General features: G+C 47.0%; 1 protein-coding gene across 1 annotated transcript in view; it reads left to right on the plus strand.

Annotated features, from left to right (window-relative positions):
- The first annotated feature begins 1,509 nt into the window (after window positions 1–1,509).
- LOC139028529 (leucine-rich repeat-containing protein 52-like) overlaps window positions 1,510–16,974 on the plus strand; it is a 34,887-nt gene continuing 19,422 nt past the window's right edge. Inside the window, exon 1 of the mRNA XM_070446164.1 lies at window positions 1,510–2,334. Within this exon, the coding sequence (XP_070302265.1) occupies window positions 1,686–2,334 (649 nt within the window). The 5' untranslated portion in view covers window positions 1,510–1,685. The remainder of the gene's footprint in view (window positions 2,335–16,974) is intronic.

Consider the following 16,974-nt stretch of genomic DNA (forward strand, 5'->3'; position numbering starts at 1 on the left):
ACATTTAGACTAGAAACTAAACGTGCGTAAGTCCCGCGACCATATATAGCAACTGAAATTTGCATGTTACGTATCAGGTCCAGGGACAAAACATGTGGCAGTTCTAAGCTAACCCTTAGCCTAAAACCCTCTGCTAAAACTTTAACCCAAGTCAACCCTGAATCTGCTACATAAAAATTCCCTAACCTTTATCTAAAAAAAGAGCCTGTCCTTTGTGTAAAATCAGTTTACCAAACCACCAAACGTAAATTCTCCACCACCAATAATTCTACTTTGTTGTACCAAATGCCAACAAGCAACCTGCGTCTATACTATACATCCTCCAAGAGAATATTACATCATCCAATTCGTCATAGCTACTGCAATGAATGTAAATTAGCATGTGTGCCTACTAATCCTACTAATGCGTAAGATATTGTACAACTGTGATTCAATTTCCATGAATTGCACACTAACATATCAATAGGACCTACTAAATGAAAAGCTCACCAGCATTACATACAGAAATAATACGAAATGCACAATAGACCAAGTTGTATGAGGAGACAAAATAAGGAAAGCACCTTGGTTACTTCACTTATGAGCCAAACAGAGTCAACTAATTGTGACACACACCCCGTCTAACGAGACTCGACACACACACACACACACACACACACACAACACACACAACACACACACACCACACACACACACACACACACACACACACACACACACACACAAACACACACACACACACACACACCACACAACACACACACACACACACACACACAACACAAACACACACAACACACACACACACACACACACACACACACACACACACACACACACACACACACACACACATAGGGCACACAGCCCCCCTCCCATCACTATTTCTATCTACACAGCTGCAGAAAAAAGAGGAAGAGAGAGAGAGAGAGAGAGAGACAGAGGAGAGGGCAGCGCGCACACACAACACATGCAGGCAGAACAGCCGAGAAGGCAGAAAAGGACACACGCACTTCCAGTCACACTCTGAAATAACGGATTAGCCAGAGACATAGCAAGGCAGACGGTGATTATTAGGCTACTACATCTCCATTCAAAACAGGTGCTTTACTAGTACATACAAATCTCTTTTATAGGAACCGGGAGGAATCTCGTCCTGGAATATAATACATTTCACCATCCAGCAGTTTGGAAAAAACAAACAATGCTTTCTGACGGCGACAACTAACTGACAATGATGACATACAGAGGCAATGACAGAAAAGAGCGACTGAGCCTCTCTCTTTTATCTCATCTTTCTCTCCTCTCTCTTCTCTCCTTCCATGAGAATCTGAGCCCGATAAACCTTAACGATTCTCACTCACCACGCGACCAGCGTCCGTCAGTAGGGTCACCTTCGGAATTAACGCGGGCTTCTTGTGGGCGTGCGTGGCGTGCGTTAGAGTGAGTGAGTGACCAATAGCCATTTGGCGAGAGACAAAAAAAGAGAGAGTCTGGATATAAGCACGATCCAACCCTCCAGACAGCAACAGAAGCAGCAGCGGGAGCCGGTCCTCCAGAGTAGCCGTCTGGACTCACCCCCAATCCCGCAGCCCCATGCAGGATGCCCGGGGGGGAGCGCTGGTCCTGGGGTGTCCTCCTGGTCCTGCTCAGCCAGAGTTCATGACACCCTGGGCGGCTTCATCATGCGTCTCCTGCCTGGTCCAAGCTCCCAGTCCCTCCGGCTACTCTTTCTCTTTATCTTCGTGATGGGGGTTGCCCCTTACCCGGCTCTCACTGCAGGATGCCCAGACAGGTGTGTGTGTGACGACCAGCTGGTGGTCCAGTGCGCTGGGCAGGAGCTCACCTTCTTCCCCAACGACCTCCCTCTAGCCACCCGCCAACTCATCATTTCCAACAACCACATCGGAGAACTTCCAGCATTGCAACTCAACTACCTGTCTGATCTGGTCTACCTGGACATCAGCAACAACACCCTGATGGAGATCTCCGAGTCCACCTTCGGGAATCTCCGGAAGCTGGCCTACCTTGACCTGTCCTTCAATACACTGACCCAGATTGAGGACCGGACTTTTGGACCATTGTCAAGCCTCGTGATGCTACGGCTAACAGACAATCTGGGGCTAAATGAGATCCACCCGGACGCGTTCTCAGAAAATATTGCTCTGCAGGTGCTGGATGTGAGCAGGAACAACCTGACGACGCTGAACATCAGCTCTCTGATCGCCCTGCCCTCCCTGCGCTCCATGGGGCTCAGCGGGAACCCCTGGAGATGTGACTGTGAGACGGAGGACCTCTGCCTCTGGGTCCAGATAGAAGGATTCAAGTTCCAAGGTGAGAATGGGGATGGAGCAGTTGGGGGGGGGGGCTCTGTGTGTGTCTGTGGACCACTGTCCATGGGTACAGAAAGCAGGATTCAAGTTGTTCTATGTTTGTTTATAGCGTATGGGTGACCTGTGCCAGTGTCTTGCTCATGTGCTTCTATAAATCTCACTTTGTTGCTGTCTTTAATTCAGCAGCAATAAAGTTTGACAGATGGTCAGAGGAAGTGCACTCCCAATACTCAGGTGGTGTAGTTATTAAGCCTGTAGCTTAGACTGTTGGCCAGCACCATGTGTTTTGTTATTGTACAATTCTGGCGAGTAAACAGGCAGTTGTCCTCTGCTGGGACATAGAGCCAGAGATGCTCCAAGGTCTTATCACTGCTTATCGTCACATCAACACATTTAGCTAATTTGATGGTGGGCGCTCAGTCAATAGTCCCTGACTGACAGCCCGCTTGGGAACGCCAGCACTGTTTTCACAACACACACACACAGAGTCAGAGCTAGAGCCTGAGCCAGGGTGAATAATGTCACAGGAGCACAGGGACCCCGATAATGGATTGGAAGTCTCAATGATCAGAGGACTTCCACACCCCATACACAGACTCTCACTCGCTCACTCTCCCACTTTACTCTATCACTCCCTCCCTCTCTCTCTCCTCTCTTTCCTCTCCCCCTCCCTCTCTCGCTCCCTCACTCTCCTCTCTCTATTTCTCACACCCTCCTCTCTCCCTCTCCTCCCCAGTCTTTCCCTCTCTCCCTAACCTCCACCTGTCCTTCACATCACACCAATGACTCTCCCAAAACTCTGCAGATATGCAGATGTTTTCATTCTCAATGTCTATTGAATTTCCACACTATCTATGCAAAGAGCAGGACTGAGAGGAAGCCTACAACGACATCATCGCTTCTCCTCTCAGAATAGGAGCCTACTGATTTAGGTATACTAAAGAGAATAGAACATGTATAATAGCCCTACTCACTGGAGGATAGTAGTCTAATTACTGGCACACAGATCAGTGGAGCATCCCACCATTCATCTACTTTGTGAGAATACCACTGTAGCCTTCATGAAGAGCGTTGAGCATTTTGGTACAGGGGCTTGTCGGTGTTCCAGGTTCAAGCCTGGCTGTACATCTGAGACGCCAGGGTAGACGTCCTGACTACGTCCACTATCAGTGTCAGCGCAACTCTTTATCTGTATCTGTGCCATTGGTCCTCTCCTCCACATCTCTCATCACTCCTCCTCTCTCGTCGTTCTTCTTTGACCATTCACCCTCCATGCAGCTGCATCAGGTCCTGGTTACAGGGAGTTACTGGTACTTTGAACTTGACCAGACACCATGCAGAGAAAGAAGGGATGAGATATTGTTTTTATGTACAGTAATGTTGAGATGAAGCATCTCTCTGTTCTCTCTCTCCCGTAGTATGGGATTACGTGGATGTCTATTGATATTGCAGCCATATCCATGTACACTAACCAGAGTGACAGTCAGAGGAGAGGGAATGGGGTCAGAAGAAGAGGGTGCGTGTGTGTGTTTGTTAGGGGTTGGTGTATGCGACTGTGTGTCTTCATTGTTTAACCTCTACCGCTTCACCCTCCCGGATCCGGGATCCTCCTCATCATTGTTTAAGATGTCTCATGTTATGACTGTAGGGCTGAGAGTGTAATGTAAAGAGATTCCTGGTGTCTTTAGCTCATCCTGTGAGTGTGTGTGTGTTCCACCTGGGCTCCCCATCTTCTAGCACGATTAATCAGAGCCCATTCAGAATTTGTCCCTTCCCTCTCCTCCCCTCCCCCTTATCTCACTACTGTATGCTATGAAAGGGATTCATCACGCTAGCATAGCAGATGTGAAGTAGCTAGCCAATTGTGCAGTGACGTCATCTTCCCTGAGACCTGAAGCCTCGGCCAACCAAGAACATGGTTAGCACGCTGCTTGCGGTGCGATGTGGATCACGTTGCGGATTGGCCGTTCAGGGATAGACTCGTGTTACACTTGCTGAAAGTAGAAGGCTCCCCTACAAACTATTTAGTGTGTGTTAGCGTGCATGTGCGCGCACGTTTGTTCTTTGGTGGCGAAAGTACCCAATTYTCATACTTGAGTAAAAGTAAAGATACCTTAAGTAAAAGTGAAAGTCACCCAGAAAAAAACTACTTGAGTAAAAGTCTAAAAGTATTTGGTTTTAAATATACTTAAGTATAGAAAGTAAATGTAACTGCAAAAATATACTTTAGTATCAAAAGTAAAAGTATAAATCATTTCATATTCCTATAAAAAGTAAAGTACAGATACCCCCAAAAATGACTATAGCAGTACTTGAANTCTCTCTCTCTCTCTCTCTCTCTCTGTCTCTTTCTCTCTCTCTCTTTCAGTGCCGGTATCAGTGTTAGTCTCAGTGCCATATGCTGTGATGGTCTTTAAACAGGCCAGACCCTCACACTGCATACAGTTTTGTAAGAGTAGCTTGTGTGTGTGTGTGCATGTGTAAATGTGTACGTGTGTGTGTGTCTGTGTGTGTGTGATGCAATCCACTCTAGCGTGTGTGAGTCAGTGTGTGAGGGGTCTCCGGCTGATGAGACCGTGAGGAGGAGAACCTTTGGGAGAGGGGGATGAGAGGAGAGGGGGAGGAGGAGAACATAGAGGAAGAGGTGGAGGGGAAAGCAGTGTGCTGGCTGTTGAGCCTCAACCCTTATTTGACCCCTCACTCTCCATGCACCTGCATCAGGTCCTGGTTACAGGGAGTCACTGGTACTTTGAACTAGACCAGACACCATGGCTGAGAGAGAGGGGATGAGACTTTATTTMTGTACAGTCATCTTGTAATGAAGCATGTCTCCCTTCTCCTTCTTCTCTCCCTCCTGTAGTATGGGATGACATGGGTGTCTATTGATATGGCAGCCATATCATGTACAGTAACCAGAGTGACAGTCAGGAGAGAGGGAATTGGGTCAGGAGGAGAGGGAGGGAGAAAGAGAGGGTGTGTGTGCGTGTCCGTGTGTGTGTGTTTGATAGGGGTCGGTGTACGTGACTGTGTGTCCTCGTTGTTTAAGAGGTCTCATGTTATGACTGTAATGGTGGCGTTAGCTCTTACTCTGAGTGTGTGTGTGTTTGTGTGTGTGTGTGCATGCATGCATGTGTGCGTGTTTGTTCCACCTGGGCTCCCCATGCTTTAACATGATTACTCAGAGCCCATTTAGAGTGTGGCTATGGRCCCTTACATAGCATGCTGTAGTGAGAGGAGGAACCATACCCACATGAAGTAGGGGTGCTGAGGGTGCTGGTAGATATTAATAATAATAATATAAAAGGCCTTTATTACTCCTGCGTTATTACATATAGTCGGAAATGACTTTTTGATATCAGAGAGGCGGTAACTCACCAGCTTTTTGACCAGAAATACAACTTTCCTAAATTGGATCCTTTGTTCGTACCTCTCAAAATGATTGAACTTATCCCAGAGGCTGCTCCAAGATGCCGGCTGGAGGAGAAGAGGTATTTGGAGTGGAGTCCGACTCAGGAGGAGTGCAAACCATCCACCGCTTCCGAGTATATTACTTGCTTATGTTCAGTCCCTGGAAAATAAAGTAGACGAGCTCAGGGCGAGGATCTCCGTCCAGAGAGACATCAGGGACTGTAACATACTCTGTTTATGGAATCATGGCTCTCTCCAGATATACTGTCCCCGTCCATACATTCAGTGGGGTTCTCAGTACATTGCATAGATAGGAATAAAGAACTCTCCGGGAAGAAGAAAGGCAGAGGTGTATGGTTCATGATTAACTAATCATGGTGTGATTGTGGTAACGTACAGGAACTCAAGTCCTTTTGTTCACCCAACTTAGAATACCTCACAATCAAACGCTGACTGCATTACACTCCGAGATAATTTTCTTCGGTCATCGTCAGAGCCGTGTATATTCCCCCTCAAGCAGATACCACGACGGCTCTCAAGGACRTACACTGGACTTTGTGCAAACTGGAAACCGCATATCCTGAGGCCGCATTTATTGTAGCCGAGGACTTTAATAAAGCAAATCTGAGGAAAACGCTTCAAAATTTCTATCAACACATTGCCTGCAATCCTTGCACTTCAGAAACTCTCAACCATTGTTACTCTCGCTTCCGGGATGGCTACAAGGCCCTCCCCTGCCCTCCGTTCAGCAAATCAGATAACAACTCCAGGAAGTTTCTGCCCATAGGCAGAAACTCAAACAGGAAGTACATGTGCTAAGGTCTATTCAATGCTGGTCTGACCAATCGGAATCCATCCTTCAAGATTGTTTTGATCACGCAGAATGGGATATGTTCCGGGTTACCTCTGGGAATAATATTGACGTATACACTGACACGATGACTGAGTGTTTAGGGGATGTGTAAAGGGGATGTTGTTCCACTGCGACGAATAAAACCTATCCAAACCAAAAAACATGGCTAGATGGCAGCATTCGCACAAAACTGAAAGCACGAACCACCGCAGTTAACCACGTCAAGGTGACTGGGAATATGGTTAAATACAAACAGTCCAGTTATGCCCTCCGTAAGGCAATCAAACAGGAAAAACATCTGTACAGAGACAAAGTGGAGTCACAATTCAACGGCTCAGACACGAGACGTATGTYACAGAGACTCCAGACAATCAAACCAGCAATGTCGCAGACACCGACGTATTGCTTCCGGACAGGCTAAACACCTTCTTCCCCCACTTTGATTATAACACAGTGCCGCCGAAGCGGGCCGCTCCCGAGGAATGTGAGCTCTCGTTCTCCGTGGCCGACGTGAGTAAGACATTTAAGAGTTTTAACCCTCGCAAGGCTGCCGGCCCAGACAGCATCCCTAGCCGCGTCCTCAGGGCATGCGCAGACCAGCTGGCTGAAGTGTTTATGGACATATTCAATCTCTCCCTATCCCAGTCTGCTGTCCCCACTTGTTTCAAGATGTCCACCAATGTTCCTGTACCCGAAAAAGTGAAGGTAACTGAACTAAATGACTATCACCACGTAGCACTCACTTCTGTCTTCATGAAGTGCTTTGAGAGGCTAGTTAAGGATCATATTACCTTTACCTTACCTGTCATCCTAGACCCACTGCAATTTGCATACCGCCCCAATAGATCCATGGATGATGCAATCGCCATCACACTGCACACTGCCCTATCCCATCTGGCCAAGAGGAATACTTATGTAAGAATGCTGTTCATTGACTAAATTTCAGCCTTCAACACCATAGTACCCTCCAAGCTCATCATTAAGCTCTGGGCCCTGGTTCTGAACCCCGCACCGTACAACTAGGTCCTGGACTTCCTGATGGGCCTCTCCAGGTGATGAAGGTAGGCAACAACACCTCCACTATGCTGATCCTCAACACAGGAGTCCCACAATGGTGGGTGCTCAGCCCCCTCCTATACTCCCTTTTCACCCATGACTATGTGGCCTTGCACATCTCCAACTCAATCAACAACAGTAGTAGGCCTGATTACCAACAACGATTAGACAGCCTACAGGGAGGAGGTGAAGGCCCTGGCGGAATGGAGCTGATGGTGGAATTCAGGAGATAGCAGAGGGAGCATGCCCCCATCCACATCAACGGGGCCGCAGTGTACACATCACTGACAATCTGAAATGGTCCACCCACACAGACAGTGTGGTGAAGAAGGTGCAACAGCGCCACTTCAACCTCGGGAGGCGGAAGAAATTTGTCTTGGCCCCTTGAAACTGCCGTTGTTATGAAATAATATACAGTAATCCCTCGTTTATCGCGGGGGTTACGTTCCGAAAATGACCCGCGATAAGTGAAATCCGCGAAATAGAAAACTTTCTTTTTTTTTTACAATTAGCAACTATTACATGTATACAAATACAGTGACTCACGTGTAGGCCGTTTCGTCGACATTATGGGTTTAGGAGATGTTCGAAATTACAAGATAATTTGGCCAACTTAATGTAAATTTGCCAAGCTGTTTTATGTACGTACACATAACTGCACGAGACGACAAAATGATAGCACAATTCGTAGCATGTTTTGATACAAGAAGCGGGAGTGAGTTTTTAGCGAATCAGAATGCAGAGCACAATGCACCAAAAAAAAATAAAAAATGCATTATGAAAATCCGCGAAATAGCGAATCCGCGATAAGTGAACCGCGAAGTGGCGAGGGATCACTGTATATATATATTTTTTGTGTTGCACCATTATTCTTATGTAATATAACCATATACAATTTCAGTAGCACATTAGGGTGATGGACTGTGCCATACAAACTGCCTCCATAATGTATTAGTCCACTCAGACAGGCGCGAATCAGACAGGTGTCTTGTACACCATGACATAATAGTGCCTTCGGAAAGTATTCAGACCCCTTGACTTTTTCCACATTTTGTTACAACCTTATTGTAAAATGGATTTAAAAGAATAATAATCTCAGCAATCTACACACAATACCCCATAACCGTTTTTTTTAAAGTTTTGCAAAAGTATTAAGAATAAACAACAGAAATACCTTACTTACATAAATATTAAGACCCTCTGCTATGAGACTTGAAATTCAGCTCAGGTGCAGAGTTGAGYCAATCATGAGATAAAGCTGCAACTGTGTACCAAAGGAAGGGGGAGGAGAGGACAGAGAAAGGGGTAAAGAGAATAAGGCAGATTTGTATCTTGAGCATTGAGTGCTGTGCCTCGAGGAAAGCTTGGTTTAAGAGAAAGGTAAGAGAAAGACTGGGTAAGAGAGGAGGGGAGGGAAAGTAAAGTACAGTACAGTATGTCTCTCTCTCAGTCATGGGATGATAGAGTGAAGTGTCTGGTCACCCGGGCTGTGTCCTCTGAGGCATCTAGTGACCTGGATTGGGTGGTTATTGGTAGTGTGGAAGAGGAACATTTTATTTGTTATCTTCTATGGCCTGAAGAAGGGACAGGTCATTCTGTTATTCTTAGTTTCTGTAAGATTGTTAAATTGCATTGTTTCAAGTTGCCCTTTACATTTTTGTAGTCGAAGAGTGGACATGTCCTTGGTATGATTCGTCGTTCTCTTTCCTTTACTATCTGTGGTGATAAGCATGAGTACCGGACTCATTCGAGGGGCATGTGAAACACCCCACCCATACTTGGTCTCTATAAGATGACTGTGAGAACAAAGAGCGAGTTGAATTGGTTTTCCCATGCATGTTCAAATTAAGATTTTTTTATATTGAGATTTGACTGCCTTATGAGTAGGGCTGACCACAATTAGTCGACTGGATGATTTTTTGGTCGTTAGGCTGTTGGTCGAGCAAGATTGTTTTAGTCGAGCAGTAACACATATATACAATATATATACAGAGCCTTCGGAAAGTATTCAGACCCCTTGAATTTTTCCACATTTTGTTAGGTTACAGCCTTATTCTAAAATTGATTAAATTGTTTTTACATATATAACCAGTAGTACATTTACCGTTAATTCCTATAATTTCTAATCTACAATGCTTCTTACTCATTTATTTTACTGCATTCAATATTATTATTGCAGTCTTCCCGTTCTCATTGTCGGAGTGGACACATTGTTTGCGGAGTGCACAACCTTAGCTACACTTGTGAGAAACAACTTTTGGTTTACTTCATTCCATTTACAAATTCTGACAATTTAGTCATTGTCTTTTGTTTGGAGCGCTCCTGTCAATGCTGAGTAAGAAGTAGTCCTATAGGCTACCTGGCCTGTGCTCAAATGTAGGCATAAATGTGCCCATTTGGGGAGCTGATAGTATTTCTGATTGGCTTAAATGCACCACCAATAATGACCTGTGGAGTTGTAGAGTTTCTCATGCAAACTAAGTCTGTTTTTACATCCATTGAGAATCACAACACWTTTTTTTCTCCATTGAACATCCCATACAAATAAAGGCATTTTAATTAATTATATGACGAGTGCCTTGATCCTCCTTTCTATTTGAGTTCCTCAATGCATTTGAAAAATCTTTCCAGCTCTCTCCCTTTCGATAACCACTCAGCGTGAAAGGGAAAAATGTCATGCTCTGATCCAGTGGAAACGTCATCAAATATGCTTCTTATCAGTGATTGACTTCGATTGAAATAGGTTCCGGTACTCATTTTGGATGCTGGTACTGTGTCTATTTAGGTGCAGGTGCTCCACAATACTTTTAAACGACTATTCTATAAGAGGAACAGGAGCTCAAGCAGTAGAAAATTTGACGTGCCGGTACTCAGCTCTGGTAAGCTCCTGCCCAAGTCAAGCACTGCATCTTATCCCTTGTGCAAATAGCCTACAGCTGTGTCTGTCCCGAGCTCACTGGCGCGGGAAAATCTGAGGGCCCAGAATATTTTATTCAACGTTTCAAGTTCGCCAGCACAAGCTTCGGGCAGAAGTTAATAGTTGATACAATGTTTCAAGTTCGTTGCAGACAGGCCATGTGTAGCCAATGTGATTTATAGGATATTTATTTTTATCAGGATATTTACCTGCAGGATGGAATGTTTTTATTTGTTGGCTTTCTAGGCTATTTTTACATAGTTGGCAATGGCAATAGAAGTTACTTTTTAGATTTGTATCATTTTAATTTGGATTTGGATAGAATTTTGATTAACCATATGACAATGATTTTGAGTTACAAAGACGTTATTATAAATTAAATTGAACTGTTTCATGAAAATGTGCATATGAAAAACACAACTGGCATGCAGATCAAATCAAATCAAATCAACGTTTATTTGTCACATGCGCTGAATACAACAGGTTTACCTTACAGTGAAATGCTTACTTACAGGCTCTAACCAACAGTGCAATTAAAATTKAAAAAAGGTATTAGGTGAACAATAGGTAAGTAAAGAAATAAAAACAACAGTAAAAAGATCGGTAGAAATMAAAGATAAATTGGCATTCCACATGAGAAAGGTTGCCGAGTCCTCGTGTAGCCTATTACCGGCAACTTCAGAAGAGTAATGGCAGAATCTGCAAAAGACGTCCTGGAGCTGCGTGGTTGGTATTGGGGGCCTGGATGTTGGGGTTGTTGGGTGGAGTTGGGGCTGGAGGGTCAAGGGTGAGGGTGAGGGAGAGCTGTGTTGGGGCTGGAGGGAGTCCAGTTCCCCAGCTCCCCAGACCAGCTCACAGACCTACAGGCACTGAACCAAAATAGAAGGGTGAGCACTGGGCAATAGTTAAATATTCATAAACAAAGAGAGACTGGGACGAGGGGGGTGTACATGTGACAAAGATAGAGATAAATAAATAAAGAGAGAGAGCATAAGACAGAGACAGAGAGAGAGAGAAACAAAGAGAGAGAGAAAAAAAGAGTGAGAAAGTTTGTGAAAGAGAGAGAGAGAAGAGAGGTTGTAGGGAAAATAAGGACCGGAGTTTTCTGTGGCCCAGATATATCCCTCAAACTCCTAAATCCATTCATTATGATCCGCAGTCAATTACTCCCAGAACAGCTATTATACTATACTGTAACGATGTGCGCTGAGAGTCGGGAAGCAAGTTCAGGGAATGAGTGTTTTAATAAATAAATGAAACATAATACAAAACAAGAAACACGAAAAACGCACAGACAGGAAACAGAAACAATGATGCCTGTGGAAGGAACCAAAGGGAGTGACATATATAGGGCAGGTAATCAAGGAAGTGATGGAGTCCAGATGAGTGATGAGCTGCAGGTGCGTGTAACGATGGTGACAGGTGTGCGCCATAACGAGCAGCCTGGTGACCGAGAGGCCGGACACATGACATATACATTATTAACCAGAAGGAACCATCTAAAGATTCCCTGTGTACTGTTAAATATGTATGCTGTATGTATTGATGACTATGGCATTGTTGTGTGCATTTGCTCTAAGTTCTGAAGCAGGGTAGGGTGGGAGGGTAGCAGTGTGTAAGGGACCGATCAAAATTTACTTGGGGGGGGGGGCTGATCCAACTCAAGGTGTCATAAAAAAAGGTGCCCTCCTCCCCATATTTAAAAATATTTTCACATGACCCTTCCCTTGTACTGAAAATAAATTGAACACCCTCCCACTGGTTAGAATGAACTCAAAATAATGTTTATGACCCCAAATAACAATAACTGTAGCGACCCTGTGTTTATAAACATGGATATCTACATTGCTTTTGTGGAACAGTTGATGCCACGCAGGGCTACGGGCCAGAAGTCTGAGGGTTCGCCAATCACCAAGGACGAGACACTACCTGCCTCTCATTACTTCACTATCAGTGCTGGTTGCAGACAATGATCAGCTAGGGGGAAACCAGATTTTCAACATTTGTACATGTTGGTAGGGGTAAAGTGACTATGCATAGATAATAAACATTGCGTAGCAGGGGTGTCAATGTAAATAGTCCGGTGGCCATTTGATTATTTGTTCAGCAGTCTTATGGCTTGAGCTGTTAAGGAGCCTTTTGGACCTAGACTTGGCACTCCGGTACCGCTTGCCATGCGGTAGCAGAGAGAACAGTCTATGACTTGGGTGACAGGTGTCTTTAACAATTTTTGGGGCCTTTCTCTGAAGGAAAAATATAATTTCCTTTAAATCAGTGCGTGCGAGCACTCTATCATAGACTTTCTCTATCTCCATCAATTTCATTCAAATTGCATCTACAATAGATTGATATATATAAAATGTATATATATACATCAATATACATATATTTATATATATATATACACACACAGTGCATTCAGAAAGGATTCAGACCCCTTGACTTTTTCCACATTTTCTTACGTTACAGCCTTACTCTAAAATGTATTAAATCGTTTTTTCCCCATAATGACGAAGCAAAAACAAGTTTTTAGACATTTTTGCAAATTGATGAAAAATAAGACAATGAAATATCACACTTACATACATATTCAGACACTTTACTCAGTACTTTGTTGAAGCACCTTTGACAGCGATTACAGCCTTGAGTCTTCTTGGGTATGACGCGACAAGCTTGGCAAACCTGTATTTGGGGAGTTTATTCCATTCTTCTCTGCAGATCCTCTCAAGCTCTGTCAGGTTAGTTGGGGAGCGTTACTGCACAGCTATTTTCAGGTCTCTTCAGAGATGTTAAATCGGGTTCAAGTCCAGGCTCTGGCTGGGCCACTCAAGGACTTTCAGAGACTTGTCCCAAAGCCACTCCTGCGTTGTCTTGGCTGTGTGCTTAGGGTCGTTGTCCTGTTGGAAGGTGAACTTCMCCCCAGTCTGAGGTCCTGAGCACTCTGGAACAGGTTTTCATCAAGGATCTCTCTGTACTTTGCTCCGTTTATCTTTCCCCCAATCCTAACTAGTCTCCCAGTCCCTGCCGCTGAAAAACATCCCCACAGCATGACGGTGCCACTACCATGCTTCACCATAGGGATGGTGCCCGGTTTCGCTTGGCATTCAGGCCAAAGAGTTCCCCCTTGGTTTCATTAGACCAGAGAATCTTGTTTCTCATGGTCTGAGAGTCTTTAGGTGCCTTTTGGCAAACTCCAAGTGGGCTGTTATGTGCCTTTTACTGAGGAGTGGCTTCCATCTCGCCACTACCATAAAGGCCTTATCGGTGGAGTGCTGCAGAAATGTTTGTCCTTCTGGAAGGTTCTCCCATCTCCACAGGGGAACTTTGGAGCTCTTTCAGAGTGGCCATCGGGTTCTTGGTCACCTCCCTGACCAAGGCCCTTCTCCCCCGATATCTCCGTTTGGCCGAGCTGCCAGCTCTAGGAAGAATCTTGGTGGTTCCAAACTTCTTCCATTTAAGAATGATGGAGGCCACTGTGTTCTTGGGGACCTTCAAAGCTGCATAATTTTTTTGGTACCCTTCCCCAGATCTGTGCCTCGACACAATCCTGTCTCAGGGCTCTACAGACAATTCCTTTGACCTCATGGCTTGGTTTTTGCTCTGACATGCACGGTCCACTGTCGGACCCTATATAGACAGGTGTGTGCCTTTACAAATCGTGCCCAATAATCGAATTTACCACAGGTGAACTCTAATCAAGTATATATACGCATATATGTATATATACACTACCGGTCAAAAGTTTTAGAACACTTACTCATTCAAGGGTTTTTATTCATGTTTACTATATTCTGCATTGTAGAGTAATAGTGAAGACATCAAAACTATGAAATAACACWCATAACACCGGGATGCTGGCCTTCAGTAACGGATGATATCTGCATGTGTATTTCCCACCATAAAGCATGGAGGAGGAGGTGTTATGGTGTGGGGGTGCTTTGCTGGTGACACTGTCTGGGATTTATTTAGAATTCACAGCACACTTAACCAGCATGGCTACCACAGCATTATGCAGCGATACGCCATCCCATCTGGTTTGGGCATAGTGGGACTATCATTTGTTTTTCAACAGGACAATGACCCAACACACCTCCAGGTTGTGTAAGGGCTATTTTACCAAGAAGGAGAGTGATGGAGTGCTGCATCAGATGACCTGGCCTCCACAATCCCCCGACCTCAACCAAATTGAGATAGTTTGGGATGAGTCGGACCGCAGAGTGAAGGAAAAGCAGCCAACAAGTGCTGAGCATATGTGTGAACTCCTTRAAGACTGTTGGAAAAGCATTCCAGGTGATACTGGTTGAGAGAATGCCAAGAGTGTACAAAGCTGTCATCAWGGCAAAGGGTGGTGTCACGATCGTCGTATGGTGGAAGAGAGGAGGACCAAAGCGCAGCGTGGTTAGAATACATTCTTCTATTTATTGAAGACGAAAAAACGAAGAACACTTTACAAACTAAACAAAACAACAAACCGACGAACGTGAAGCTATATAAACAATGTGCTGACATGCAACATAGACATAGACAATCACCCACGAACTACCTAATGAATATGGCTGCCTAAATATGGTTCCCAATCAGAGACAACGATAGACAGCTGTCTCTAATTGAGAACCAATCTAGGCAACCATAGACATACATACACCTAGACCAGACACTGCCCCATAAACATACAAAACCCCTAGACAATACAAAACACATACATCCCCCATGTCACACCCTGACCTAACTAAAATAATAAAGAAAACAAGATAACTAAGGCCAGGGCGTGACAGTACCCCCCCCCCCCCCCCCCCAAGGTGCGGACTCCGGCCGCAAAACCCTGACACAGAAGGGGAGGGTCCGGGTGGGCCTTCTCACGGAGGCGGCTCGGGTGCGGGACGTGGTCAATACCCACTTTGGTGGTGCCTCTGGGCGGGGACTCTTACAGTGGATCTCGGACTGAAGACCATCCTAGAGGGCACCACTGGACGGAGGGGCAGCTCCGGACTGAGGGGCAGCTCCGGACTGAGGGGCAGCGCCGGACTGAGGGGCAGCTCCGGACTGAGGGGCAGCGCCGGACTGAGGGGCAGCTCCGGACTGAGGGGCAGCTCCGGACTGAGGGGCAGCTCCGATGCGCCTGACGGCGGCGGCTCTGGCAGCTCCTGACTGGCTGGCGGCTCTGGCAGCTCCTGACTGGCGGGCGGATCTGGCAGCTCCTGACTGGCGGGCGGCTGTGGCGGCTCCTGACTGGCGGGCGGCTCTGGCGGTCCTGACTGGCGGGCGGCTCTGGCAGCTCCTGACTGACGGACGGCTCTAGCGGCTCTGACTGACGGGCGGCTCTAGCGGCTCAGGACAGACGGGCGGCTTTGACGGCTCAGGACAGACGGGCGGCTCTGACGGTCCGGACAGACGGGCGGCTCAGACGGCGCTGGGCAGACGGGCAGCGCAGGCGGCACTGGGCAGACGGACAGCTCAAACGGCGCTGGGCAGACGGGCAGTGCAGGCGGTGCTGGGCAGACGGGCAGCGCAGGCGGCGCTGGGCAGAGGGCAGCGCAGGCGGCGCTGGGCAGACGGACAGCTCAAACGGCGCTGGGCAGACGGGCAGTGCAGGCGGTGCTGGGCAGACGGCAGCGCAGGCGGCGCTGGGCAGACGGGCAGCGCAGGCGGCGCTGGGCAGACGGCATACTCTGGCCTGCTGAGGCGCACTGTAGGCCTGGTGCGTGGTGCCGGAACTGGTGGTACCGGGCTAAGGACACGCACCTCAAGGCTAGTGCGGGGAGCAGCAACAGGGCGTACAGGGCTCTGGAGACCACAGGAGGCTTGGGTGCGTGGTGCCGGAACTGGTGGTACCGGGCTGGAGACACGCACCACAGGGCGAGTGCGTGAGGAGGAACAGGGCTCTGGAGACGCACTGGAAGCCTGGTGCGTGGTGTTGGCCTGGTGGTACTGGGCTGGGGCGAGGAGGTGGCACCAGATAGACCGGACCGTGAAGGCGTACTGGAGCTCTTGAGCACCGAGCCTGCCCAACCTTACCTGGTTGAATGCTCCCCGTAGCCAGGCCAGTGCGGGAGGTGGAATAACCCGCACTGGGCTGTGCTGGCGAACCGGGGACACCATGCGTAAGGCTGGTGCCATGTACCCGGCCCGAGGAGACGCACTGGAGACCAGATGCGTTGAGCCGGCTTCATGGTACCTGGCTCGATGCCCGCTCTAGCCCGGCCGATACGAGGTGCTGGGATGTACCGCACCGGGCTATGCACACGTACAGGAGACACCGTGCGCTCTTCCGCATAACACGGTGTCTCCCCATACTCTCGCTCTCCACGGTAAGCACGGGAGTTGGCGCAGGTTTCCTACCTGACTTCGCCACACTCCCCTTTAGCCACCCCCCAAGACATTTTTGGGGCTGCCTCTCTGGCTATCTC

This window comes from Salvelinus sp. IW2-2015, linkage group LG13 (genome assembly GCF_002910315.2).
Source record: "Salvelinus sp. IW2-2015 linkage group LG13, ASM291031v2, whole genome shotgun sequence".
Classification (NCBI taxonomy): Eukaryota; Metazoa; Chordata; class Actinopteri; order Salmoniformes; family Salmonidae; genus Salvelinus; species Salvelinus sp. IW2-2015.